The following is a 27500-nucleotide window of genomic DNA, read 5'->3' as shown; positions in this document are numbered from 1 at the left end:
ACAAACAATGGTAATAGATAATTAAAACACCTTTCAAGTAAAACCCAAGCAAAACAGACCAATAGTGAAATAGAAAAATAAAACAATAGTACATGCTATGTACATGCTAATAGTACATGGATAGTACAAATAATGGTAACAGATAATAAAATTCTATTCTATTCTATTACAATAGGGCCTCGTTTCAAAGGAGCTGTAGGTGAGAGCTTCTCCAGCGTTGTGAGATTGTAGAGCTAGGCCTTTATGCTTTGTATAATGCATTACGCACACCAGAATGCGCTACAGAGCAGCGTCTTGATATTCCTTTTGAAGTTTTATCTCAACTTTCCTCATCCTCACTCCAAAGTTACTCCAAAGTCAGTTGCCAAGAATACAAAACAAATCCAACAATAAAGAATTTGTGAATTTGTAAACGCTACTAGAACTGAAAATGCATGAGCTGGTTGTCAAGTACTCTTCCAGCCCCGGGAGGGGGTTGTGTACATAGAGAATAGTTGATGCACTTGAATAAAGGAATGCAACTGTTTCAAGGCCACCTCTTAGTAGGCTTGGCATTGGATGGGCTAAAGATGACACTGATAGCTTGCCACAGCCACAGCCACAGCCACACACACACACACACACACACACACACACACACACACACACACACACAGCCACACACATACAGCCACACACACAGCCACACACACACACACAGCCACACACACACACACACACACACACACACACACACACACACACACACACACACACCCAGACACACACAGCCACACACACAAAGACACACAAACACACACAGAGATGTTCATTCAAGGGCAGACTGCAGGAGATCCCTCTTCCTCGAGGGTCAATAAACAAGGACAAAAGCAACAGGACACGGAAGGGGACGTTTACTCCCGTATCTTCATGGACATGTGGCTGTGTGTGACATACCACATTATCAGTCAGCCACGTACAGTACAGTGACCCAGGGTGTCCTCTCTGGGTCTCTGACACTCCCCCTGTCCCACTGTCCCTGCGTCTCACACACACACACACACACACACACACACACACACACACACACACACACACACACAGCCCCCCAGGCAGTGCTGCCCATTGTTAGAGTAGAATAGGATATGAAAAAAACCTACAGATAAATGGGAGATGAGAGGAGGATGTGACATGAATTATTTATGACCCTCCGGTTTTGGAGTACGTCTGGCCTATGTGTGTGTGTGTGTGTGTGTGTGTGTGTGTGTGTGTGTGTGTGTGATTACTCTCGCCTACTGTATAAATGGTACTACCCGAAAATAATTTGAATGCAATTGAACTGTTGGGTGACGGACATGGTGGCACAGTATGTTAGATTAGCGGCACATACTGGGATTCTACTAAAATAATGGTACAAATCACAAATCAACCTTACGGAGACTTTTAACAGGTCTGCTGCTGCATGTTAAAAACAGTGTGTAATTACTACCACTGTATGTTAGTGTGAGAGTGTGTGTGCGTGTGTATGTCTGTGTGAGAGTGTGTGTGCGTGTGTATGTCTGTGTGAGAGTGTGTGTGTGCATGTTTGCGGATATTAGTATGCTGCAACAGTCAGAGCTATGATTCCAGCTCTGGTTTCAGTTCTCTAATACAACATGCTCTCCCGTTGTTTGTTCTGTGATCTAAAAATACTCCCGATTTCACATACTGGAAATTTCATCAAAAAGATTTAATCAAGCGTCTCGATTGTAATTGTGAGCGGCGAACACATTCAAGTTCATCTAATGAAATTTCCCCTCACTAAACCAACGGATTGACGCAAAACTACCAACCAAAACCAGGGAAACATTCAGCGCAAGTGGTCATGAGAGGGGAACTAATGTTGACTGAGAGATGAAATGTCAAGTTGTTTAGCGATCATTTGATCTTTAGTGCCGTTTCAGAGACAATGATGGTGCTGCATTCACAGGCTCTGACACAGCGGCAAATATTTTCCATGAGCTTATCAGAGAAGTAGTAAACATTGCCATTCAAATCGGACAAGATTTCTATTTGCATTTTACAACATATGATCACATCAGCTTCAATAAAACATGGTATGATAAACAAATTGAAAAGAAAGAAGGATAGTGTGTAAAACAGTGTGTGCACTAGTTCACTAGGGTTCGCTACAGCTTCCTACACAGTTTGACAGTTTCAATCCCACACTCTCTTTCACACATACAAGCCACACACGACCGCACAAATTCACACTGAACACAAACATGAAGCACATTTCCCTGTGCCTCTGTGGTTCAGCTGCCTAAGTCGGGTGACTGGTGGAGGCACAAATCGTAGGACGGGCTCATTGTAATGCATGGAATGGAATAGGGATTGGTGTCAAACACATGTGGAATGGAATAAGGAATGGTATACCATTCCTAATTCCATTCCATGCACTACAACAAGCCCGTCCTCCGATTTCTGCCTCCGCCAGCCTCCCCTTGAAGCATTACGTTTTTGAACCGGACCAAATATAGTGACTACATGGCTCTCTCAGGGGACTAGAGAGAGGGTTGTCAGACAGAGTGCTCTGAGCTATCACCCCCCAGTGGTGTGTAGTAGCACCAGGCCTCGGGGTGTGAGAGCTGAGGTGAAACATTAAACAGCAGCATGGTGGTGGGTTCACAGGCATGGACGACACGCTTCGCAGCACAGCACCACCAGGCCTGTCTGAGCTTAATGACTTCTACTGAAATCTGCATTCTCAACAGGTTTCAGACACGCGTCATGGATCTCATGTTAAGCTATGGACCACACGCACGCACGCAGACACACACGCACGTGTGCAGGGTGTACACACACACACACACACACGCACACACACACACGCACACACACACGCACACACACACACACACACACACACACACACACACACACACACACACACACTTCCATTTCTGATGAGCTTCAACCCTGTAAGCAAGGCCAGGGCACCACAGAGAGAGAGGGGGGGGGGGTGACTGATGAAGAGAGAGAGAGAGAGAGAGAGAGAGCGCGAGTGGGGGGGGGGTGACTGAGGGAGAGAGAGAGAGAGAGAGAGGGGGGGTGACTGAGGGAGGGAGAGAGAGAGAGAGAGGGGGGGTGACTGATGAAGAGAGAGAGAGAGAGAGAGAGAGAGAGAGAGAGAGAGAGAGTGGGGGGGCTGACTGAGGGAGAGAGAGAGAGAGAGAGAGAGAGTGGGGGGGTGACTGAGGGAGAGAGAGAGAGAGAGAGAGAGAGAGAGAGTGGCGGGTGGTGACTGAGGGAGAGAGAGAGAGAGAGAGAGTGGTGGGGGGTGACTGAGAGATTGAGATAGAGACAGGGAGAGAGAGAGAGAGAGAGAGAGAGGGAGGGGTGACTGAGGGAAAGAGAGAGAGAGAGAGAGAGAGAGAGAGAGAGAGAGAACAAAATGGCCACCTCCCTGGACCACATCCATCCACTTTATCAGTAATTGTAAGGCACAGCCACGTTCCACAGTGGAGAGGGCAGTCAGAACATTTAGCGCTGGAACATCCCTGCAGGGAACTATTATTGCAGCTGATTGCAGCTGTTTACATCTTATGCCACAAGGGCTGCAAGAAAACCCCCTAAATGATCACAGAAATAAATTTCAAAAGATATAAGAACTACAGCTCTTGAGGACAGAAACCATACGGCGCTGAAGAAATCTGCATTATCACGCACAGCACACAATGTCACGGTTCAATGGGGAATGAACTGGGGCTGCCACCACAGTCGATAGACTATCAACCAGGAAGAGTATCTGACACCTAATCCCCAAAATAGGCTTCCGTCGTCCTCCTCCTCACCTTTGTCAGCTATAGACAGTGTGCTGCTGAAGTATTGCTCCTCCAGTGTCCACGACGTGTCGTTCATTTTGTTGGAGACGCCACATGAGCCCAGGCAGTTCACCTTGATGGCTGGAAAGGGAAGAGAACAGAGAGTCAACCCAATGTATCCAGTCATCCAAAATGTTACTCTATGACAGGTTCCATCATTCAAGGTCGTTGCATTGTTCCTTTGTTCGGTTTATTCATCTGAAACACTTTAGTGTCCTTATCAGGACACGAAAAACAGAATTTAAAAAAAAAGTATAGTTTCTAGGTAAATGATGCTGTTGTTTTCAATTGGTAGCCATTTGTTCAACATTAGACCTTCTCAAATAAACACCGCCGGCTCCCTGTGTAAAAATAGCAACAGCGGACATTCAGTCGTAGCTTTTTTTGGAGGGATCTGAATCGCACCGTGGATTAGCCTCGCCGCTCACCTGTTCAATGACTATCGATTAGTGTTACTGAGACGCTAATGCAGGGGTCCCATGGCTATGGGCCGAGAGAGCCTTGCTGTCCCATCAGGAACCACAAAGACACTGCTCATCGACTGTAGGTAGACTCTCAAAAAAACCAATGGTTTTGCCTAGAAACACAAAGGGTTCTCCAACGGGGACAAGCTGAAGAAGAACCCTTTCTGGTTCTAGGTAGAGCCTGTTTCTTTGAAGAATGTACATTCAATGAGTGTCGCTTTTCCCAATGGGACAACAAGGTTCTCTGAGCCAAGAGCCATAGGATTGAGGTTGTATATATGTGTGTCAAAATTGTAGATGGGCCGTCTACTCTAGGTGATTGAGTCATGTTCTATAAAGGTCAGCCAAGACGCGACCTACAGCGCCAGGGAGATTTGATCATGTTTCATGATGTAGCCTAGCCTAGCCGACATGCAGGCACTACTAATCTGGTGTGTTGTGATGTGGTAAGCCCCCCCCCCCCCCCCCCCCTTACGCTGGGACTGAATCAGAGAGGAGGGGGTTTGTGGTGCGCACGGGGATCTGAGAGTGACACGCAGACACCGCAAACTGAAAGAAACCATGTGACACATGACACGCGTAGAGCATCTACTGCACGTGGTTAGACGTCCTTTGTGTTCTACGCCGTTGGAGAATCAAAACACAGACCACATAATGACTAAGTCGAGGCACAGCCCCTCATGAAGCATAAAACCTTACTTTGGTCATTATGGGTTACTGCTGCTCCGCAAGAGGGTCTGTGTTCTCTTAAATCAATTCTGTGGTAAATACTTTAACCAAACAGACCCTTGATTGTGTGGTCATCAACAGATGGAGGTGGGGACTGACTGGGGGAGGGGGTTAAACAGAGGAGACACAATGGTGTTTTTTGCAAATATCATCATGAAACAAACCCAACCAGTGCAGCCAACACTGACTTAGACCATTTAGTTAACAAGTTCAACTTAAAACATCAGCTACCCTTGAAATGAAATGTAAAAATGAATTATTTCTCCTCTACAGTTTGATAAATCAATCAGCCTGCACAGCATACAGCCGTGTTTTGAGTGATGAGATGATTATGCAACAGGTTTGTGTAAGCCTGGGGATTTTACAAAGCCGAATCCACCAAATAGCACCAAAGCGCAAGCCAACTGCTGTCTCTGTCTCTGCCCATCTCTCCCTCTATCTCCAGCTATATCTCTCTCGCTCTCTCTCTGTCTCGCCCTTGCTCTCTGAGGAGGAAGTGAAAGCCTTTTGATATGTGGGCAATGGAACACCATGTTCACACGAGGTCACGTTCCTCCTGTCTGATAGAACCCTGCTGGATTCCCATCGTGTCATGTTCCCTCATGACCTGGAACTATCGTGGTGGGAGGGAGGGCGAGAGAGAGGACGAGAGAGGGAGAGATAGAGAAAGACAAAGAGAGAGAGAGAGGGGGGGGGGGATAGAGATAAATATAAAGAGACAGAGAGAGATAGAGAGAGAGAGAGAAAGAAAGAAAGAGAGAGAGAGAGAGAGAGAGAGAGAGAGAGAAAGAGAGAGATGAAGAGAGAGAGATAGGGGAGGCTGATGCCTCTGCTTGGAGACTGTCAGGTGTTCTCGAGTCCTAACTTGTACCTAATTGACATTCTGTCTGTGCCTCTAAGACAGACTCTCAAAAGTGAACCTGAAGCCACAGTCAACCACAACAGTGTCAGAGAATACATATATAACAGGGGTGAAACAGTGAAGACAAGGTGATTTTACATCTCTTTAAATGTTTAATCTCAGAGTGAACAGGAACACAATGGCGCACAGAAGCAAAGGATAACACTGTGAAGTGGAATCGTTGCAGGGATCGGAAGTGGTGGCATATGACACTGTGCTCTCATGGACTCTGAATGACCAATCACTTGCTAATGCCAATGCAGGGCCCTCTGTTGACACCACGCACACACACACACACACACACACACACACACACACACACACACACACACACACACACACACACGCACGCACGCATGCCCACACACACACACGTGGCAAGTGGCAGATGGCTACCCTCTACTGGGCAGAGCCTGTCCGTTGGCACACAGGGTGGGTGAGGGGGAAAACAATAACAAAAAACACCAGCATAAAATAGAGCGGTGCCCTTCAGCCTCGCAGACTAACGCCCATTTAAGTGGGCATTAAATAAACCACGCAATCTGTTATTCAGGCCATCTGCCCCATTCATGTGGAGACCAGCGGAGACCAGCATGGTGCCCTCTCCTCATCCCCCACCTCCCATCTCATATCAACACACCAGTGAGAGGAAGGGGAGAATTGAATATGAGTACACACACACACACACACACACACACACACACACACACACACACACACACACACACACACACACACACACACACACACACACAAGCAGTACAGTGCCATAACTAACAGCAGCAGTAACACGGAAGTATGTACAGTTCTTTGTTGAGGGAAACCCCTTAAGGAAGGGCAGGGAACGGGGGTAATCTGTTCATAACGCCACCTCCAGACTGGCAGCTTTTGGGGTTGAATAGTGAATAGCCCGCTCGTTAGAGAAGGTTGGCAGAGAACCTGGGCGGCTGCAGCTGAATGATGGACCAGCCTCTTCTGTCCCACATGGAACCAGATGGACCCATGTGTGTGTGTCTGTGTGTGTGTGTGTGTGTGTGTGTGTGTGTGCGTGTGTGTGTGTGTGTGCGTGTGCGTGCGTGTGCGTGTGTGTGATGTCTGATGGGCCAAGAGAACTCTGCACAGACGGAGCAGCAGAGAGCAGCGCACAATGTGGATAATCAAATCATCGCTGTAAAGACACCAAGCAAACTGGGATTGATTTAGGCTAGCTCCGGATCTTTCAAAGGTAATCAATTAAGCAACATCATCACCATCATCATCATCATCATCATCATCATCATCCTCCTCCTCTCCTAATCAGTAAGTAGGAGTGGACTATATGTAGGCCTTTTATACATTCTAACCTCTCACACTAACTTGTCTAACCTACATTCTAAACTCTCACACTAACTTGCATTGAAAGAGCGGGCCACTGTAACACATTGATAAGGCAGCTATTTGCTACGTGGCACAGGTGACATCATATTACACCCTTTGTTACAACGAGTGGCAGCATGTCCACCAAACGACACGCCCACACCAACACACACCTACAGCCAAGGATCACACCTAGTAGGCCTGTGTGTGTGTGTGTGTGTGTGTGTGTGTGTGTGTGTGTGTGCGTGTGTGTGCGTGTGTGTGTGTGTGTGTGTGTGTAGTAGTTGTAGTAGTAGCCCTGAGCCATCTCTCACCAGAATACACATTAAGTATTTACAATGTCTGGGGCCTCAACAAGCCTGATGAACAATCAGAAGAATGCATTACAGCACGAAAGCACGCTCTGACTCAGTGACAGTATTGTCAGCAGTTCTCTGGAGTCTTTCCAAGTCCTCTCTTCAGGCCTCCGCGATTCCATAAGCGTGTCGGGGAGACATGGCCGTAGGCGTGGATGACGCCGGCTCAGTTTATTACAGCTGATTCCATTACGGATCAGACAGCTTAGGCCACACCAGCCCTCATGCGCCGGGGCTGGACTCCTTTACAGACATTCATGTTTTTACCATGACTGACTGCTTCGTTCGGTCTTGTCAGGAGCTTTGAACTTGTTGTTTGGATGTTGTTGTTTTTTGTTTTGTTTTTTTCTTCTCCTCCACCCTCTGCTGTACAGGAATTGCTTCCAGGCCACACTTCCACAGGAGCTAATTCCTCATTCTTACAGTAGTGTTTGCCAGGTGTCTGGATTCCAGTGGAATCTAAGCACTGTAGAATGATCAAATCTGTTCAAACCTTTGGTTATGGTAATAGTTCATCTTTAATCACGTGTCTCTGTGGTTATGGTAATAGTTAATTCTTATGTTTGTGTCTCTTTGGTTATGGTAATAGTTAATTGTTACATGTTGTTACATGTGTGTGTTATATGAGGGCAGTACAAATATCTTCAATGGGGAAAAAACCTCCCTGGTAACAGAGGGTTGCCCTGGCCTGGCTGTGTAACCAATCAGAGCCTTGGGATGAAGCCATTCATTTAGAACATGACCCCTGTGACATCACTGCATGGCAACATCGAGTAAGCGTGTGGGCCAAGCCGGATGACCTGGCAGAGCAGTGGGTAGCTAACTTTGAGCTGATAGCGATATTTCCTTGTTTACAGGCACCCTGAGTAAGGTTTCAGCTGATCGGCCTGAACACAGAAGGACTACAGTGTGTTTGTTTAAGGTCTGGCCTTTAAGAGAACAATAGAGACAGAGGTAGCCCTTTATCCCACAGCCAAAACAAGGAGCAGGGAGAGTTCGTCAGACAACGGGAGAATTGTGTCTCTCCATCCACTGGGGTTTCATCACAACTGGGTCAGGAGTATTAATGAGGAGATTAGGAAGGTCTGGTGAATCTGTTGAGAGGCCATGAGGAACATTCCATGAATATTCTTAAGGGTGCGCTTACAGTAAATCACCAAAACACACACCCACACACCCACACACACACACACACCCACACACACCCACACACCCACACACACCCACACACACCCCGACAAAAAGACAAGTGTCAAGATAAAGCACCCTTAGATAAAAAGGGTGGACATTCTCAAGATGCCAAGTCACTGTGACTAACCCAAATTGACTTCCCTTGATTCTCCCAAACTGCAGTGAGGTGTTCGCTGTGCTCACACTGTGAAGCCACTTGCACACCGCCCATACACACACCAACAGACCCCAACAAACCCCAACACCTCAGAGTGAAAAACGCTTCAGGCGAGCTGATGAATCATGGATACTCCCTGGTCTGAGATATGTCCACCTGACTGCCTTTCATGTTTGTATGCACAGTACGTATCACCTCATGGCACAACATCAATGAAAGCCTGAGTGAATACAGCTTTAACACAAGGCCTTTTAGCAGCTGCAGGGCTCACTCATTCTCAACACATCCAGACACTCCAGTAATCCAATGCTACGCTCACTATCCTCATTAAATCTTAAAGCGCTGAAAACAATTAGAGAGCCTCTCACTTTCCCCATCTCTCTCTCTCTCTCTCTCTCTCTCCCTCCCTCTCTCTCTCTCTCTCTTTCTCTCCATTCTCTCCATTCTTTCCTTCCCTCTCCCTTCCACTGTCTCTCGGTGATGCCCAAAGAGCACGGAGACAGCTGATCTAATCATCTGTTTGAAATGGCTGTAAGTGAATCCTGTACAGACAGGACAGAGCAGGAGCTGTTGCAATAGTTCAGCCAACGTCCCACCAGGGCCTGGGGAGGTTTCTCTTCAGCGCCTGAGATGGGACACCCCTGCAACGACTCCAGGATTAGGACCGGTGTGAAAAGCAAGTGGAGCAGGGAAGCGTTGATCATTGTTCATTTACTGTACATGGTTTAGCTTTACACCTGGTGAAATAGAGTGACTAAACAAAACGCAGATGCCATTTCTTTACAAATCAATCAATCAAGTAAAAGAGAGGCACTCACGTAATGTTCATGCAGGTTACTTTCAATCAAAACTTAAAACGAACAGATGGTTGAAAGTGATAGTGTAGTTTGCATACCAGCTGGTTTGTGCATCTTGTCTGGTGTAGTGAAAATCTTGTGTTTGCATGAAGTGTTTGTTTTTTGTGCGTCATCTGCATGTACGTGTGTGTGCGTGTGCGTGTGCGTGTGTGTGTGTGTGTGTGTGTGTATAAGAGGCTTAGCCTAAGGGACGTTACATAATGCTGCAGCGTTGTAGTTTTCACTCCGCATGCTGTTTACACATTACCACGCCACCCAGAACCCAAACATTCCCTCAAATTAGGCCCAGCTCCAGCCAGTCCTCATGACCTGAGGAGGGCCGCATGCTGTCTGTGCTCATGCTTCCCCTGATCTCAGCTTACTCTCCCCTGCCAAGCAGCAGCAGGCCAGCAGCACCAGCAGAAGACCACCAGCAACACTATGGTTGTTAGCCCATACGAGCCTTTAATGGTAACAGATATATATTTAATGGTAAGAGATATACAGCCACTGCCGTAATGACCAGTCAGGAGTCAGGAGGAAAAAGGAGGAGATGGAGGGACAGAGAGACTGAGAGAGAGATAGAGTGAAAATGACAGAGAAAGAGACAGATAGATAGAGAGAGAGAGAGGGATGGAGAGAGACATAATGCGTGTGTGAGAGAGAGAGAGAGAGAGAGAGAGAGTATTCACTTCACGACCAGTCATACCCACATAGAGGGCTGCTTATGCGTAGTCATTATGGGCACCCAGCATCGTCTTCCTCTTTTGTCCAGTCTTACATCCTCAGGTGCGGGACAGACACACAATAGAGTCTGTATTACTGGACTTCCCCTCCTCATACAGTATTCCCCTGCCACACATCCTCTGTCTAAGCCACAGTCTAGCCGACAGATGATGTCATCTCCCCACTGCCATCACAAGCCACGTAGCTCCCAGAAACTGTGGAGTCAGCAACTTCTGCCTCCTCTTCTGTCTTCTCTTTATGGTACCGTAGAGTGTGAAGGGGATTAGGTCTATTAGGCTGGAATAGATCCATTGCAACGGCCATCTTGTACTGTGGTCATTCCAAAATAGCCTGTGTTCCTCACAGGTCCGAGGAATACTGTAGCCAGCAAGGCTTGATCGAACAGAAGTCACGTGAAGAACCCGGTTCTTGCTGTAGCCAACAGTTCTTATCTTACCATTTTTTCTCCAACCGTTCTTGAGAGCAGATTTTCAAGAAGAGCCGCCAGAGGTAGGCCTAAGGCACAGATGTACAACAGCTCTATCTCTGTGGCCTAAGCCCTAGCTGCCTCGTGTTAGAGAGGGATTTATCTGTGCTCCAATAAGGGGACATCTGCTTTGATTGTGTACATCCAGATAAGCCACAGCGTGACGGGGCTTCAGCCCGCCGGTGACCTTCAGATCTCCTGCCTTCTCTTCACTTTTCATCACACATCCATTCTCAGTGTCAAAGCGGCCATTAAAATACACACCATGTCCCCTTTTGATCTATAAATTCTCTTTATGTTGTAAGGATTTAGCAATTAGGATTATCTGAAATTGCCCATATAGGCACTGTACAAAGGATTATGATTATAAAAGTGCTATTTAGTGAAAAAATCTGATGAGCAATCATAATTATAGACGCTAAAATGTCGGACTACCTACTCTGCTGATTACGTGAGGAAGGATTAGATGGGAATTTTTTGAAATCTGTGAATTCTATGCACAGCAATATTCTGTGCACAGCAATATGCACAGCAACTTTTCACTTGAAAAGATAATCTTGAGCTCCTTCAGAGCATTCATCAAAATATACTGAGCAGTTTATGCAGGAGGTACTTAAGCATAGGGAGTAACCAGGTCAATTCAGGTAATTTTGTTCTGAATTTTTGAACACAATGTTTCTATTTGACCTGAAACGCGGCATTGAATAGTACCAGCATTGAATAGATACACAACACAATATAAAAATGGGTCAAAAAGAGAAAGAAACATTCTCATCTTTGTTTTGGACATTTGTAACCAAATCAATGGGCCTTAGGCTTAAAACAGAATATGAGTAGCATAAACTGTGAAATGGTTGTGAGCGGTAACTAGAGGGAGATGGAGAAAGAATCTGGCCAGAGGACTCTTTGTTTAGGGAGGAGGAGGGGGGGGGGGCAGGGTGAGAGAGGACACCTGGGAACAGAGGCTATCTCAGGTGGAGGAGGGGAAACAGAGAGGTAACCCTCCTCTCATCATTACACACACACACACACACACGCATGCACACACACACACACGCGCGCGCGCGCACACACGCATGCACGCACACACACACACACACGATAGAGGTTATTCAGTGTGCAGTGTGTTTAATTTGTGTCCTCAGTTGATATCCATCAAACCTCCTATTTTACAAGTGTCCAGTAGCAGACAGTGATGCTGTTGTGTGTGTGTGTGTGTGTGTGTGTGTGTGTGTGTGTGTGTGTGTGTGTGTGCGTGTGTGTGTGTGGGGGGGGGGGGTGTGTGTGTGTGTGTATGCGTGTGTGTGTACTGTGGAATGTGTGACATTCCAGAGCAGTTTCCAGCTCCCCATCTCCCCAACACCACCTCTCCTCCTACCCCACCCCCTCTGTCTACAAGGACCCTGCCTGTCCCCAGTTCTACCCCAGCCTGAACCTTGGCCTTTGAAGACGATCACTCACATCTAATAAACGGTTTGTGAATCAGAGGAAGGAAACATGGTCGAACTTTGGCTTAAAAGCTAATGCAACTTACACACTTCACTCTCTAGTCTGTGGTTTTATGCTTTCATGCAGTATGGAAAGGGATATGAATTAGAATTACATTAATTAAAAGCCTATTTGTAGGCATGACAGTGCATGTAAGCAAAACATCAATAAACACCAACCATTTTGTTCTGCTATTATGAGGTGTCACTATGAGACTAAGTCCGACTGTCATGATCTACTATCATCTAATATGGGCAAACCCTTGGACAACACATGGGACATTGAGCACATCACATAATGTTCAACTGATAAGAACACGACATAACTGGAAACTAGTTTGTAACCATACAAACTCCATGTTTATCTCCATGCAGGAAGCTGATATTTCTTCTCTTTCACAATGTGTCAGACAGTGATTCATCACCTCACACCCAGGAATCTACTGTTTTCTAGCTATAAACATCTGAGTCAGTTTGTCTATGGTATTATTAAGACTTCCTCCTATCATCTGTATTGATCTGGGAAAAAAAGGATCAGGTCAAAGGTAGTCCAATGAGAGCTTCGGCTGTATTGCTTCCACCTGTCCAGTCTATTCAGATCAGTACAGATCAAGGAGTAGAAGATATTGAGATACAACATTTGTCCCTCCAGCATGATTCCACTCCAGTGACACGCACACACACACACACACACACACACACACACACACACACACAAATACTTTTTTATGTAAAGCATCACTGCCACCACATGCACCAACAGACCCACCAGCAGCCAGTGTGCATGGGAATGGCTGCATGAACACACACACACACACACACACACACACATACACACACACACACACACACACCATATGTTCCTCCTGCATGTCTCCACTCCAGTGTCACCACGTGCAGAACCATATATTAGAAATTGTACATTTATGGGTCTGAGCATGTGGATGAGCTATGAAATATGACAAGCAAGGGAACTGGGTGTATGTCGAAAGAGGAAGAGAGGGAGGGAGGGGGCAAGAGAAGAAAAGGCAAGAATGAGGTGTGTCTCAGATCCAATCAAGCGAGGGTGTCTGTTAGAGCAAAAGTCAATGGGAGTGTTGTTGTGACAGAGGTCAGAGAAAGTTAATCGAGGGGAGAGGTGGCAGGGTTAGGGTTAGGGTTAGGGTTAGGTTCATCCAGGAGAGAGGTGGCAGGGTTATGGTTAGGGTTAGGGTTAGGGTTAGGGTTAGGTTCATCCAGGAGAGAGGTGGCAGGGTTAGGGTTAGGGTTAGGGTTAGGGTTAGGTTCATCCAGGAGAGAGGTGGCAGGGTTATGGTTAGGGTTAGGGTTAGGGTTAGGGTTAGGTTCATCCAGGAGAGAGGTGGCAGGGTTATGGTTAGGGTTAGGGTTATGGTTAGGGTTAGGTTCATCCAGGGGAGAGGTGGCAGGTGCTGGTAGTGAGCTGCCCCAATGGTTCTGGTTAGGGTTAGCCCAAGCAGTGGAACAGTGACACTGATTATTTGTATAGGATCTCTCTATTCCACATTTGAAACTAGGAGAAGGGCAGACTGGTAGAGCTATGAATAGTTATGAATACTAAATGTGACAAATGAATAATAATTAAATATATGAGAGATGTAGACCATTTTTAATGACTGATAATTAAAGACAGAATTAGATCGACCAAACTGACTATTACTAATGAACATCTGACAGTCACAAATTACACTTCTAGGGATATGTTCTTATCTCCAATCTTACAATTAGAATGAGAAACTATTTCTTGAATGCATTATTCTGTGAAACTTTATCTGAACCTTGGTGAGAAATTCAAATTCTAGTCTGAGACAAAGCAAGGCTTGGGCCTTCCAATTTCTGAATTTCTGGCTCTGAAACACACACACACACACACACACACACACACACACACACACACACACACACACACACACACACACAAACACACCCCCTTTCAGGGCTATGATATCATGATTTACTCCAACCTCTCAGTCTAGACAAGATGGATCAGGGTAAACCTGTGATGAGAGAAGTCTTTCTCTGTTACTCACTGCAGTTTACAACTTGGGAATGCAGGGCCAGGGAGTGATAGCCTGTTAGAGTGGGGGAGAGCCATCAAGGTTTGCCTAGGTGACGCCAGTTAGCAAACAGACCACCCTTCATGAGGGGATGAAACCAGAAAAGCTTAAAGTGATAATTCAACTTCACACAATCCGTATGACATTATTGAAAGACTTTTGAGTGCCTTGCCTTGCACTGTGTAGCAAACGGAAACAAGCCAATCAGGCATTTCAGAAGGACATGACCGGCAAGGTAAAGTATCCTGAGTGTTGTTTACATGAAGGTAAGGTGGCTCCTGTTACGACTAATGACTATCGGTTTACAGTAAATGTTTGTGTTCCTGTTGGCTACAAGCTCTGCCAAGATCCATTATCGTCTCGCCACAAACCAACAGGCCTAAAAGGCCTGTGTCTAATTTCCACACCTTGTTGTTTTGTTTTGGTTCTGCTCTGGCCCAGTCAGCCTCACTGGCCTTACAGTTGCCGTTTCAAGAGAAAGGCACAACAGGACCTAACAACAACATACATCCACTCCAATCAGTGTTGTACAAAAAGCGTTCCTTTGTGGTTTTATTGTTGTTATCTATTGTTGCAGCAGGTCCTTGCCAGAACAAGAGTTCCCTTGAAATGAAACTGTCAACTTCCTATTTTGTGAGAACACACCAGCCTCACCTTTGTTGTGTGATGAATCATGTGATGAATGCCTCCATCACTACTGAGCATGTTGGTGTGACAGTGTTTGAGTATCTCCACCTTTGCAACTGTAGTGTAGCCAGGAATTACTGGGTGAACATTTGGGCGGGCCAGAACTGAAGCACTTAAACCAATCAACTTAAACATACACTCTAAAACGCACATATACATACATATGTTTATGACGAGCGCATAGCCTAGACAACACAGCCAACGCAACATCTGTACTGTACATCACAAAGAGCCGGCAGAGGGCATTAGGAATGTTGCGGGGTATCACATTTTTGACAAATGATATGTGAATACAAATGAATATGTATAATTATGGACAGGCTCTACGAGGAAACTTATTGCAATACATTGACTACAACAACCCTTCCATTACTGTTCTAATTACATTACATGTTCTAATGTTTTTGATAGGTAACACAGTCAACAAGCTCCGGTTTCAGTGGTTAGTCAGGCCCAGGCCCACCCAGGCCCACCCAGGCCCACCTATGCCCACCCGTAGCTACGGTACTCTTTTACCAGAACCACTAACCCTAATACCCTAACTTCTCATAGCAGGCTCAAATCCACATTTACAGAGAGAGAGTCAATGGTGAATACTATCCACAGACCTCCAATAACCTGTTTTCTGTTGAAGCCAGCAGTGTCAATACAGTGGTGTTACTTTACTGTATTACATGTCTTCTAAACGCCGAGGTCTTCTGCCCAGAGAAGGAGTCAACAGGAGCCCACAGAGCAGTACCGTCAATAGAACAGGCACGCTGGGTCTCAGCGCCACCTCAGATCTATAAAGGGAAGGTCACAGTCTTATTATTGACTCTGAGGGTTCCCCTGCCTCTCAATGAACTCTCTTTTTTTAAACCACAAAACTGAACGCCTTGGCTATTCAATAGTAAATAAAAGACATATGGCATCTCCTCATTGTCTGAACAACAAGAAACAAACATGTTTTTGATAATACATGAAGGCTACTACTCATTTAGTATAGACCTATGTGCTTATGCATAGTTTGCCTTTGTGAATCTTCTTTGATGTTTGTCTTTCTTAGCTATCTAATCAATAGAAATACAGACTAATGGTGTTCATTAATAATACAGTAGGGCAGTGAATATCCCTTGCCATCCTAGGTCCCGCTCTACACCAATCATCACAGGGTCTGCAGACGCCTCTGTGCTGGCCACTCTATGTATTGCAGCATAATACAGTGTAACTGTATACACCTCACTCAGACCACAATGTAAACAAGCGGCTGCTACAGGCTGTTACAAATTCATAAAGTTCACATGATGAAGAATCCCATGTAATGGATAGTATGTATGTACTCTAGGTCAAGAAACACACATTTGTCTAAAGAAAGACACACCACTTTGACGTCACTAAAATGACCAGTTCTTGATCTGTCCTTGACTAAAACAAGCGGTCCTGTGGTGAAATATAAGGAACTTACTGTATGGTGTGTCCATTTTCAAAAAGACTATAAATTGATTTTGGTTCTTGTACTGTATAACAAAGTTCCTCAAAAGAACTCAGGCCTTGCTTGAGGCAAAGACATATTGAGCACAATGACTGAGTTATAACTGTCAAACATCTTATTATCTCTGAGGACCCCATACAGACTAAATGGGATGACAGGCAAGGCTGACTGAATGTGTGGCAGCAAAGAGTAAGATCATTTCACCCAATCTTCCCTCCTCTCTCTCTGGAGGAGTCAATATTTTTGCATTTTCCCACCCCATCCTCTTAAGAAAGAAAGACATCTCAGGTCAAAGTCAGGGCATGTTTAAAGGTTTACCATTGATCCCACTTAGAGCCAAAGCATTCGATGCATGAGGTCATCAATCACATAAGCCAGCCATTACAAGGATGATGTCATCGATCACGTACTGTAGCCAAGGCATTTACTCCACAGGATGATGTCATCTATTTCCTAACTGAAATGGGACCAACATATATTAACCTGGAAAGTCACATGGTCTGGTCTCATGTAGAGGAAGTCTAAAGGTCTACTGCTGTGAGCGTATTCCTTAAACATAATGATAAAGTGATTTCGACCTAAAAAGAAATGGCTCCCTGAAGCAACAAAGAATCTTCTTTACGCTTGGGTGTTCCTCAACCACTCGCTGCCACAAGGGTGCTAATCTGATGATACACCCCCCACACACACACACACCATCCCCACCACAACGTCAGAGTCTACTGAGCAAGCCTGTTATTCATGTGTTACACCAGTCAGCATGGGGGACAACTGCCTAGAGGCTGATGAGTGCATGGTGTCAAGTGCAGAGACAGGACCAACAGGACCTCCCAGTGTACCACATCAGAGCAACATACCTGACCTCCCTCGTAACACCATCTGTTGAAGGTCTACAAACAAGGGAGAGTAATTAACCCGCCAATAGTCAGAGACGACCAGACATAACAATGGTGTGTCAGACAGGCTGAGACAATGCTTGAGGAGTGATTTGCTTGATGTGGATAAGATAAGGCCGGACAATAAATGTCGAAAGACTTTGTATTCAGTCTTCACAACACGCGACGAGGATGATGTTTAGAAAAGATATGAATCTGATTTTGGATCGGATACATTTGGGCATGTGACCAGCTAAGCAAGAGGAGTTGAGAGCAGGAAGCTTGTGGACGGATGCTGCTGGCAAAGTGCTTTGCAAGGGAGTGGATCTGTGCTTAGTCAGACTGACAACAGCAATAGGGATTCTGAGAAGGGTTGGCATTTCTAGTAACCACATCTCAGAGAGCAGAACGTCCAAAATAATATTGCCTAAATTATTATTATATCATTGGTTCTGGCGAGCTCACTAAGCAAGGCTTTTGGATGAGACTAGACTACAACCTCACAAACCTGGAAGTGCCAGTGCATACAGCACATCAGGTCTATACTGTTCATGCTAATGTGTGGTAGCCTTTGAAAGAGTCGAGGATGCATTACCTGTCTGAATAAAGAAGACCATTCCTTCAGGTTCTCCATTTACACAGAGTGAGTGAGTGTGCTTTATGTGAGAGTTGTGTATGGCTTGGGCCTGATTGCATTCCCCTATTATCTGACAGGAATCCCTACTAAGATCACCTCCTCACACAACACAAACAATGGATTCTTTGTGAACCTCCATGGAAACCCTACAAGCTACCCTCCACCACCTTACTTACCCAACCTACTTTGTTCCTCACAAGCTATTTAAAGGCCAGAAGGCTGTCACTCAAAACAGCCTGTCTGTGCAAACAATTACAATTATCTATTTGTTTCAATAACAGTAGACCAGATCAAACACAATAACTTATTGGTGAGTTTTCAAAATGTGCAGTGCCACACCTGTTGGATTGTACATCCAGAACAGTGCCAGAACAGTACTAACAGCACTATACAGTAGGCAAGACATGGAATTGTGGAAGCTGAGTAATAGTAATATTATGGAAATAAACAGGATGTCTTATACAGGATGTGGGTCTAACGCGTGTGCTTACTGCAGTTACCAAGACTAGAAAACAGCTGAAATCATGTACTGTCAATGTAAAGCATTGCACGTCCACTCCCCAGTCCCAGCACCAATGCGCAATGCATGTTCAACAACTCAATGGTGTTGGAAAATGAAAAAAGAAAACCTTGGCAATATGGGATTGCCCTTGTTAAAAAATAATATATATAATACAGCAGCGAGGACGTTTTTGTTTATTTTTCAGCCGTTTCAAGAGAGGAAAAGTTAATTTCCTTGTAGCGCACCCGTTCTTCCACCGAAATCGAACCCTATGATCCCTATGCTTCATTGGTTGTGCCAGTGGCCAATTTCCCGAAAAATACCGGAGCTTACCTTTGTATTGCAGAGAGGTACCGCTTGTGATTTTCACCGTTCCACTTATAGATTCGCCAGGACTGTAGACCACTTTGTTGTTGGTGAAAGTAATATCGAATTCCTGAAGCTTGCCCATGACTCCGCTTTGTCCGCTACTCTTCTCTTCTTTTCTTACAACAAAAAAAAAGCGGTTAGTGCGCGAGGCGACGATCTACCGCCAGTGAAAGCGGCGCGGTCTCTCTCACCTGCTGCACGCGCTCCACCCGGTTTTCAGGGGCAGTGACGTCATTACAAAAATATTCGATTCATTGAGAATACACTGTGATACTGATTTGATACAGTGAGATCTCTCCTTTCAGTCATACTGACGATGGGATGTGTGTGTATGTTTTCTTTTGTTTTTTTTACAGTTGGGATTATGTATTGGGGCCATGTTGATGCGTTTCAATGAACCCCTCCCTTGCACCCAACACTGTAGTAGTAGGTCTTGTACAGTGTAGTAACACTACTACTACTACTACTAATAATAATAATAATAATAATAATAATAATAATAATAATAAGAAGAAGAAGAAGAAGAAGAAGAAGAAGAAGAAGAAGAAGAAGAAGAAGAAGAATACATTACATTTGTTTAGGAGGACAGTCACAGAACATCCATAACATATACATTAAATAACATAGCCCTATACATTAAAAGTCTGCCTGAACAGTAGTGATGACAGTACTCACAGCTTTGCTCCCCTCTATTGCCCATTTTGCTACAGCATTACAATGAACTGGAAGTAATTCAATTATTTCAACACAATGCCTGTGTTTGGAATGGTTACCATAATTCAGGTATAAAATCACAATCATGGGTCTTCCATAAGCGTATGTCATTTCTGCAAGGTATTTGAAAAGACTTCCAGAGAAAGACAGAAAAGGTGAGCTCAAACAGCCTGCTTCAACATGCCCTCATCACAGGCCTCTAACCATTGACACAGGCCTCTAACCCCCCCCCCCCCAAGATACTGGAAGGAGACATTAAACACTGGGATGGGATGTTACCCCATTAGTTACTCCTCTACATCCTCATCCACAAACCCCTCAGCCCCACACACATGCCTCCCCCCAGGACACAAAGCAGTAGTAGAGCACTCCCCATCTCCAGCATCTGCGCCAGCAATTCTTCCCACTCAGAAAGGATTGCCTTGTGTAGCCCAGATTCAATTAAGTGTCTGAAGAGAGAAATGTGACATTTACTGTATAACTTAGCTTGTGGAGAAAACATAATTGAAGGGTCCTGGAGAGTGAGATCACAAGCTATTGCACAAGTGGCTCTTGAGTTCCTAAATGAGGATCTGGTACTGCATAATTAAGTTGAGTTTCCTTATTTACCTTCACTGTAATAGAGAATCTGTTTCTCTCTCTCTCTCTCTCACTACAAACAGACAACACACACACACACACACACACACACACACACACACACACACACACACACACACACACACACACACACTAGAGACGATGACTGGCTGTTACTACCCACTGAAAAAGCAGAGGACAACACATGTTACGAGGCAAATGCTCCCATGACAACAGACAGACGCGGTTGTTGCCAAGTTACTGCTAGTATCCATGGAAATGGCTCTGATCCTGTCTGAATAAGTATTCAATTTTGAGGCAGCATGTTAGAGGATGAGTTTCGGCATTTTGCTTGGGTGTAAATTCATGCATATCTTCTACTGTATTAGCTAAAATTAAGTTATATTTTTTTGGGTAATCAAACAACTTCCATTACTGAATTTGTTCTGAGTAATTTTCACTAATATGGCATTGCATAATGTTCAACTTAATAGACTCAATATGGAAAAGTGAATACAAAACATCCCTATAACACCTCATCCTTAATATCTACTTGTGATGTGTTGGGTGTGAATTAGTAAACCTAATTGCATCATAACAGTCTTATTTGAGTGGTTGTTGTGAGGTAAAATAAAGTTGACTGACTACAACAAATTCCCAGTGATCCTCTGAGAGAGTTTATGAAATCAGTAGGCTTGGCATGAGGATGTTACAGTAAAAGACATCCAGATTGTTGTCATTCATGTCAGGGATGATGAGGGATGACAATCAAAACCTGAATCATGTCTCCACCTAGTGGCTATTTAACATAACACCCACATCACATGCACTCCTTAGCAATTCTATATTTAATTTCCCCACCCCTGCACACAAACTGATACATTCTTACAGAATAATCATATCACCATAAAAGAATAGAAAATGTATACATGTCACAATAGATGTTATTCAGCTCATAGTTGACAAACCAGGCTAAATGATAAACAATCAGATAAGCATTAATCTGAAGGAAAGAAAACAATTCTATTAATAAATACAGAATTACGTAATTCTCCTCAATCAAGTAATATCTATTTGTTTGAAACAAAACAACCAATTGATAGAGTAGAGACTTTATTTGAACAGAATCTACATGATCTCTTTACATACAAGAGAACAAGCCAGTTAACTCAAAACCAAAACCATTTGTAAGAGCATGGGTACAATAATATATGATAGTTGGAGGGAAATAACATAAACAGAGGTATATCGGAGAATGTATAGTTTCTCAGCATTAACTCAAAACAACAGTGATACATACAGGTATGTGAGATTAACATGGTTAACCTGGTCAAAGTTACAAAGGATACAATACATAACCACACAATCACACAACTGTAGCGTAAAATAATGTAGCCCCTGATGGTCTAATTCTACCAACTAAAGGTTCCTTTTCAAGGAGGTACAACACACATCGATGAACAATATGGATGTCAATTCACCATCAGCCTCTCTGTTGCACTCTCTCATGTGCACTCTCCTCTTCTTCCTCCTCCTCCTCCTCCTCCTCCTCCACCAGGCAGGTGCTTGCGATGGCTTTTGTCACAGCGTAGGGGTCACAGTTAGCCGAGGGGCGGCGGTCCTCAAAGTAGCCGCGCCCGTCCTGGCTCACCTGGCGCGGGATGCGGATGCTAGCCCCGCGATTGGCCACGCCGAAGGAGAAGTCGTGGATGTTGGCTGTCTCATGGAAGCCCGTGAGACGCCTAGAATTGTCCTGGCCTCCGCGCGGGTCGTACACGCGGATGTGTTCGGCGTGCCTCTTGCTCAGCTTCTCGATGGCCTGCTCAATGTGCCTGTCAGCAGGGGAGAGAGGACTATTGACAAAAGGCTGTGCATGTGAAAGCATGTGTACGCAACACTGTACCATATGTGTCTATATCACAGTATGGGTGTATATGCTTGACTACGTGTTAATATTTGTGTTTCATGATGTATAAGTCGAAGATCATCAATGTAAACATCTGTGTGTGTACTCACTGCATCCCTCCCTCGGCTCTCATCTCCTTGGTGCTGACGTTGGTATGGCAGCCGGCCCCGTTCCAGTTGCCCTTCATGGGCTTTGGGTCCAGAGTCGCGACGACCCCAAAGTCCTCACACACACGGTGCAGCAGGAAGCGTGCCACCCACAGGTGGTCCCCCATGTCTATCCCCTCGCATGGGCCCACCTGGAACTCCCACTGAGAAGAGGGAGGGAAAAGAGCAAGCGGATGGAGAGAATGAGGACAAAGAGATGAAAGAGATGGTGAAAAGAGGTCAGTGTGAAAGAGATGGAGAGGAGTGTTAGACTGTTTTCTCATATTGCTGATAGCTACAGGATCAAATCATATATAGGCTGATTTTGAGTTGAAAAAAAGAGAAAAGCAGCTGATGGGATTACACTGCATTGTGGCAAAAGTTCAAAGGTTACCTGAGAGGGCATGACCTCAGCGTTAGTGCCACAGATTTTGACCCCGGCGTAGAGGCATGACTTGTAGTGGCACTCCATGATATCCCTGCCATAGGTGTTGTCTGAACCCACCCCACAGTAGTATGGGCCTGAGAGTGACAGAGATGAAGAAAACAGAGAGAAAAGGGGGAGTTAAAGGGACCTTTTAAAAAGCCTATTATACCAGATGTATAGTTCTCTGGTAGCTCGCCGTGGTCTTATAGTGGTTAGTACTCTGTGTTGTGGCCGCAGCAACCCCAGTTCGAATCTGGGGGCGGCAGGTAGCCTAGAGGTTAGAGAACTTATATATCTGGAGGGTTGCTGGCGTCATTTCTAAGGTGCCTACCACTGCCGTTGTGCCCTTGAGCAAGGCTAACTGCTCCAGGGGTGCTGAAGATGGCTGACCCTGTGTCCAAAGCCAAGAGCTCTGTTCTTCCCGTGGGGGTTGTGCATGTGTGTTGTTTCGGCAAATAACTTGATTGATTGGCATATAAAACATTGTTTTGTTTAGTGTTATTTGACGTTCCCATCCCAGGTTTTTGGCCTGAATTGAACTGCACTGAAGGTAACCTGGCATCACTGGTCACTCACCCTGGCATCCTGGGAATCCATTTGCGGGCCAGCCGTATGGGTGTCCGTCTGTCCCTAGGAGGGTGTACTCCTGCTCCAGCCCAAACCAGATGCAGTGCTCCTTCACCTTCTCCATCACCTTCCTACAGCCTGAGCGCAGGTTACTCTCTGTGCCAGAAGGAACATACTGTAGTATTAGTGTAGTTTCACTTTTAGTTTCAGTTTGACTGACACCACACCCAGTTGAGTAGAGGCTGCAAGACGAGTTACGATATTATTTTGTGGGTTTTTTTTGTTTGTTTTTTCACAGCTACAGGAAAAACAATCTCTTGTTTGTGTGTCAAAAATGTTTACAAAATGGGTGTGTCAAAAATGTATACCTGCAGGCAAGCGGTTGTATTTCAGCACTTCACACAGGACCAGTTTGTTGGGGTCAAGGGTGAAGGGGTCCCTGAACATGCACACTGGGATCAGGTACATATCGCTGTTGGAACCCTCGGCCTGGAAGGTGCTGGAGCCATCGAAATTCCACTCCGGAATATCTGCCAATGGTTTCAAGCACACTGACTGGTTACCAGCACGGATATACTGGATTCCATACGTGTGACAATAGCAATGCCACCATTGAGTATATTGCACCTAGATAGTGCTGAAGTTAATGAGTTTTGGATTTAGTTGGCCAAAAACAGTGACCTCTTGGCCTCTTAACAGTGAGCCAAACAGGTATAGTCTTTGAGTTCTACAGACATTGCCTTTTTTTGTTGCGTATATAATGACACTGTGGTATTTTGACCATGCATTATAACTCGTTCACACAGCTAAAGTACAATAAACTGACATATATACTGAAAAATGTATGCACTCACTGCAATGTAATGGCATATATTATATTATTATATAATTATATTATATATTAAGCTGTTACCCTCCAGTGCCTGCGGCTCCCGGTCCAGGGTTCGAGTCTTGTTCCTCATCCCCTCCCCAGACCCATCGATCCAGATGTAAGTCACTTGACAGACATCGCCCTGGGGGAGGGACAGGTAATGCTGGCGCACGGACTTGTTCAGACGAGAGCTGACTGACACAGAGGCCATAGCTGACTGGACACTTGACACTCAGAGAGGAGCACCTGAGGGCAACCAGACAGAGAGAAGTAAAGACCATAGAGCCCATCCAGACAGTGTGGAAACGCTTCGGTTGTTTATGACAGATCGTGTCTTGTACTGAGGAAGTTTAGCTTGAGACATTGTTTTGTGCTGTATATTTGTTCTGCTTGTGGTTCTGTGTCTCAACCAATAACGCAGGGGGAAATATATGTATCAATTAATAAACAAAGAGAATTGCGTCATAAAGAAAAAGTTGAAGAGGTCAACTTTATGCTGTGTTATATAGACACCGCCTGGAACGGCAGCTGCACCAGCCTGGAATGCAGGGCTCTACAGAGGGTGGGGAAGATGGTACAGTACATCACACTGACAAACAGCTTCAAGAGACAATTTCTCCCTCCAGACTTTTGAACTGATAGCCCTAGCTTCTAGAGCTGTTTAGCTTGTTACAATCATTTGATTGTAGCATTTATATCTGTATCCTGTGCATATGATAAATAAACATTGGTTTCATTTGACATGGATTGGAGAGGAATGTAAAAATGGCAGAACGTGTTCCTCACATAAACACTGACAAACATTGGTCAATATAATCTGTAGTTTTCCCCTATGCACTGTATGGGTCTCTTTCTTTCTATGTCTTATCTATAGTATTATAAATGTCTTATAGAAAAATTAAACACAAAATATAAGCAAAGTGCATTGAACTTTGAGCAACACAGCACACACTAGCTTGACAACCCAATAGAAATAATTTCCAACAGTAAAAGAATCACAACTTACTGTGCAACAGGGATGAGATAAGGTGAGATGAGCTGTCTCCACTGAAGCTGTACTCGCCTGGGTCCCTCCTTATATTGCCTGGGTCCCTCCTTATTTCTGTCTCAGGTCATCGGCATTTACTGAGACATCAGTAAATATTTCTGGTCTCGATCTCACAGAGTCACACATTCTCATTATAGACACCTGATCAGATGATAACCTTGGACCAGATTGGCAGTTGGGAGACCGGAATGACAGGAACAGGAAATATTAGGGTTAGGGTTTGGTTCGAGGGCTGGACAATAGTTCAAATTCTTACGTTTGTATTCCACGTTTCCACGTTTGTAGTGAAAAAAAAGTAATGAACTACTTACTTTTATGAACTACTTACTTTTACTTTACTTAATGAACTACGCAACATTACTAGGATTTGAATTTAGTGTAACTACCACCAAGCTGCTGCAAAATGCAGTTGAACTGATAGTTGAACTGCATGTAGTGGAACTACTCCCCAACACTATTCATATTGTATGTGCAAACATTAAACAACACAGTCATTACTTGAGAATTAAGTTTTTCCTCTTTATATGAATATGCAACCCCCATTCAATGGTGCACATAACCACTTCAGGTTTACAAACATTGACATTCATACCAGTACAACTGAGGCAGTCGAAAGCTTCCTCTCCAGCAGAAATGAACATAAACACCCACCTGTCCTATGCCATAGAAGGCAGGCCATCTGCTGACAGAACTGTTTGCTGTGCTGAGCCAAGTCTTGCAGCTCAGTGCACAGGAACACACAATTAGAGATTGGAGGCCAGTGGGGATGTGGATGGGTCCTTATGTGCCTACTTTCCACTGGGCTGGCTGCCCTGAGACTCAGGAGGGCTCATCATTATACTGGTCTTGGGAGACTGGCCACAGGAGGTGGTGGGTATACATACATGAGTATGTTGATGTTTTGCTGCCCATACGCTGACAAGATGTCTCCTCTCCTCTGCTCTTTTTTGTAAATTTGTAAATTTGTTACTGCTATTTTGTTAATACTTTGCTATTTTGTAAATTTCTTGTCAATATTTGCTGTTTGTTTTTTTATGTCCATGCACCAATCTCACCAAGTCAATTTCCTGTATGTGCAAATATACTTGGCCGAATAAAAGAATTCTGATTCTGATTCTGATTCTGATTCTGATTCTGATTCTGACAGAGCTGTACGATACAGGAGGCAGAGAATGACTACCTCTCTTCGGCATAGTCAAATAATAACATTCAGTCATAGTGGGAGGAGGAGAGGCACTGAATTAAACCATGGATTAACTTTAGTCATCTTTTAAGTTTTTATTTTATTTTACATACCTACCACTGTAGATGGATTTTGGCGGCGCCAGCCTTGATGAGTGCTGGGGCAATTGTTAAAAAAAAAAAAAAAAAACTTGACATGCAACATTCTTCAATTTCTCCCTGTCATTAAACACGCACTGGAAAATGAGTGACATTCTTGTTTTCTTCCGGAGGCATCATCTGGTACACACGTCTCTTGAAGGGCTAGAAACCAGCTGGACTTGTCCAAACGAATATGCTTTCTCATCTTGCTTAGAGTAAAATCCGATGCACTATATCACATAACATGATAGGATAGCCCACTACAGATAAGAAAATACAGGTACAATACAGATGTAGATTGATAAGCAAATACATAAACAAACAACCAAAACTAATACACCAATCACATTTCCACACTTCCACGTCTTCCACATGTCCTCATGTTGTAAGGGAAGAGTATAGGTTAGAGTCAGTCTCTACTCAGAGACCAAGTCCCCAAGGGCAATGTTTTGCTCGGTCACAGATCAGACCAGCCAGACATGTATTTTAGCCTGTAACAGCAGATCAAGCTGTTCAAAAGCATGTAAATGCCTCATTGGCAAGTTGAAGAGGTGGTCTTTCAGTCCAACAGCTTACAGAGTGTTTGTGCTGCATGTCTTCTGAACTTTTGTTCAACAAGTGATCGTCTCCCTTCATCATCTCAGGCCTTTCTGACAATGCGTCCACTCTTCCTCCAGTCTCGTCCTCTCTCTGTCCGGGTGGGCTGGCTGCTCACCCGCCAGGTGCCCTGGCAAACTCGGGCACTGAGGAGGAGAGATGCAATAATAACAT

General features: G+C 44.7%; 2 protein-coding genes across 3 annotated transcripts in view; both read right to left on the bottom strand.

The window, feature by feature from the left end:
* The window catches only part of arrdc1b (arrestin domain containing 1b), a 29547-nt gene extending 10255 nt beyond the window's left edge, over window positions 1–19292 (bottom strand). Inside the window, exons 1-2 of one of the 2 annotated variants that reach the window (XM_083670667.1) lie at window positions 19113–19292; window positions 3813–3923 (exon numbers count right to left, since the gene is read on the bottom strand). In XM_083670667.1, coding sequence (XP_083526793.1) covers window positions 3813–3923; window positions 19113–19230 — 229 coding nt within the window. In that variant the 5' untranslated portion in view covers window positions 19231–19292. The remainder of the gene's footprint in view (window positions 1–3812; window positions 3924–19112) is intronic. The other variant, XM_083670668.1, reaches the window with a different exon arrangement.
* Window positions 19293–21554: 2262 nt separating this feature from the next.
* LOC310804370 (glutamine synthetase-like) lies at window positions 21555–25372 on the bottom strand. The gene is made up of 7 exons (XM_083669578.1): window positions 25361–25372; window positions 24401–24604; window positions 23856–24017; window positions 23497–23643; window positions 22888–23015; window positions 22458–22657; window positions 21555–22273 (listed from the first exon to the last, which is right to left on the bottom strand). The coding sequence occupies exons 2-7, from the start codon at window positions 24567–24569 to the stop codon at window positions 21925–21927; spliced, it is 1155 nt and encodes a 384-aa protein (XP_083525704.1). The 5' UTR covers window positions 24570–24604; window positions 25361–25372; the 3' UTR covers window positions 21555–21924.
* Between the last annotated feature and the right edge of the window lie 2128 nt (window positions 25373–27500).

This window comes from Argentina silus (genome assembly GCF_951799395.1).
Source record: "Argentina silus genome assembly, chromosome: 5".
Taxonomy (NCBI): Eukaryota; Metazoa; Chordata; class Actinopteri; order Argentiniformes; family Argentinidae; genus Argentina; species Argentina silus.
The sequence above is the reverse complement of the archived record's forward strand: the minus strand, read 5'-3'. Positions and strand labels throughout refer to the sequence as shown.

What these genes read in the sequence shown, in the direction of transcription:
- LOC310804370 (XM_083669578.1), bottom strand. Translation starts at nt 24,569, where the DNA reads ATGGCCTCTGTGTCAGTCAGCTCTCGTCTGAACAAGTCCGTGCGCCAG. An exon ending in ATACAACCGCTTGCCTGCAG is followed by an intron (nt 23,644 to 23,855) that starts GTATACATTTTT and finishes CTTCTGGCACAG; the next exon opens with AGAGTAACCTGCGCTCAGGC. An exon ending in TGGATTCCCAGGATGCCAGG is followed by an intron (nt 23,016 to 23,496) that starts GTGAGTGACCAG and finishes TGTCACTCTCAG; the next exon opens with GCCCATACTACTGTGGGGTG.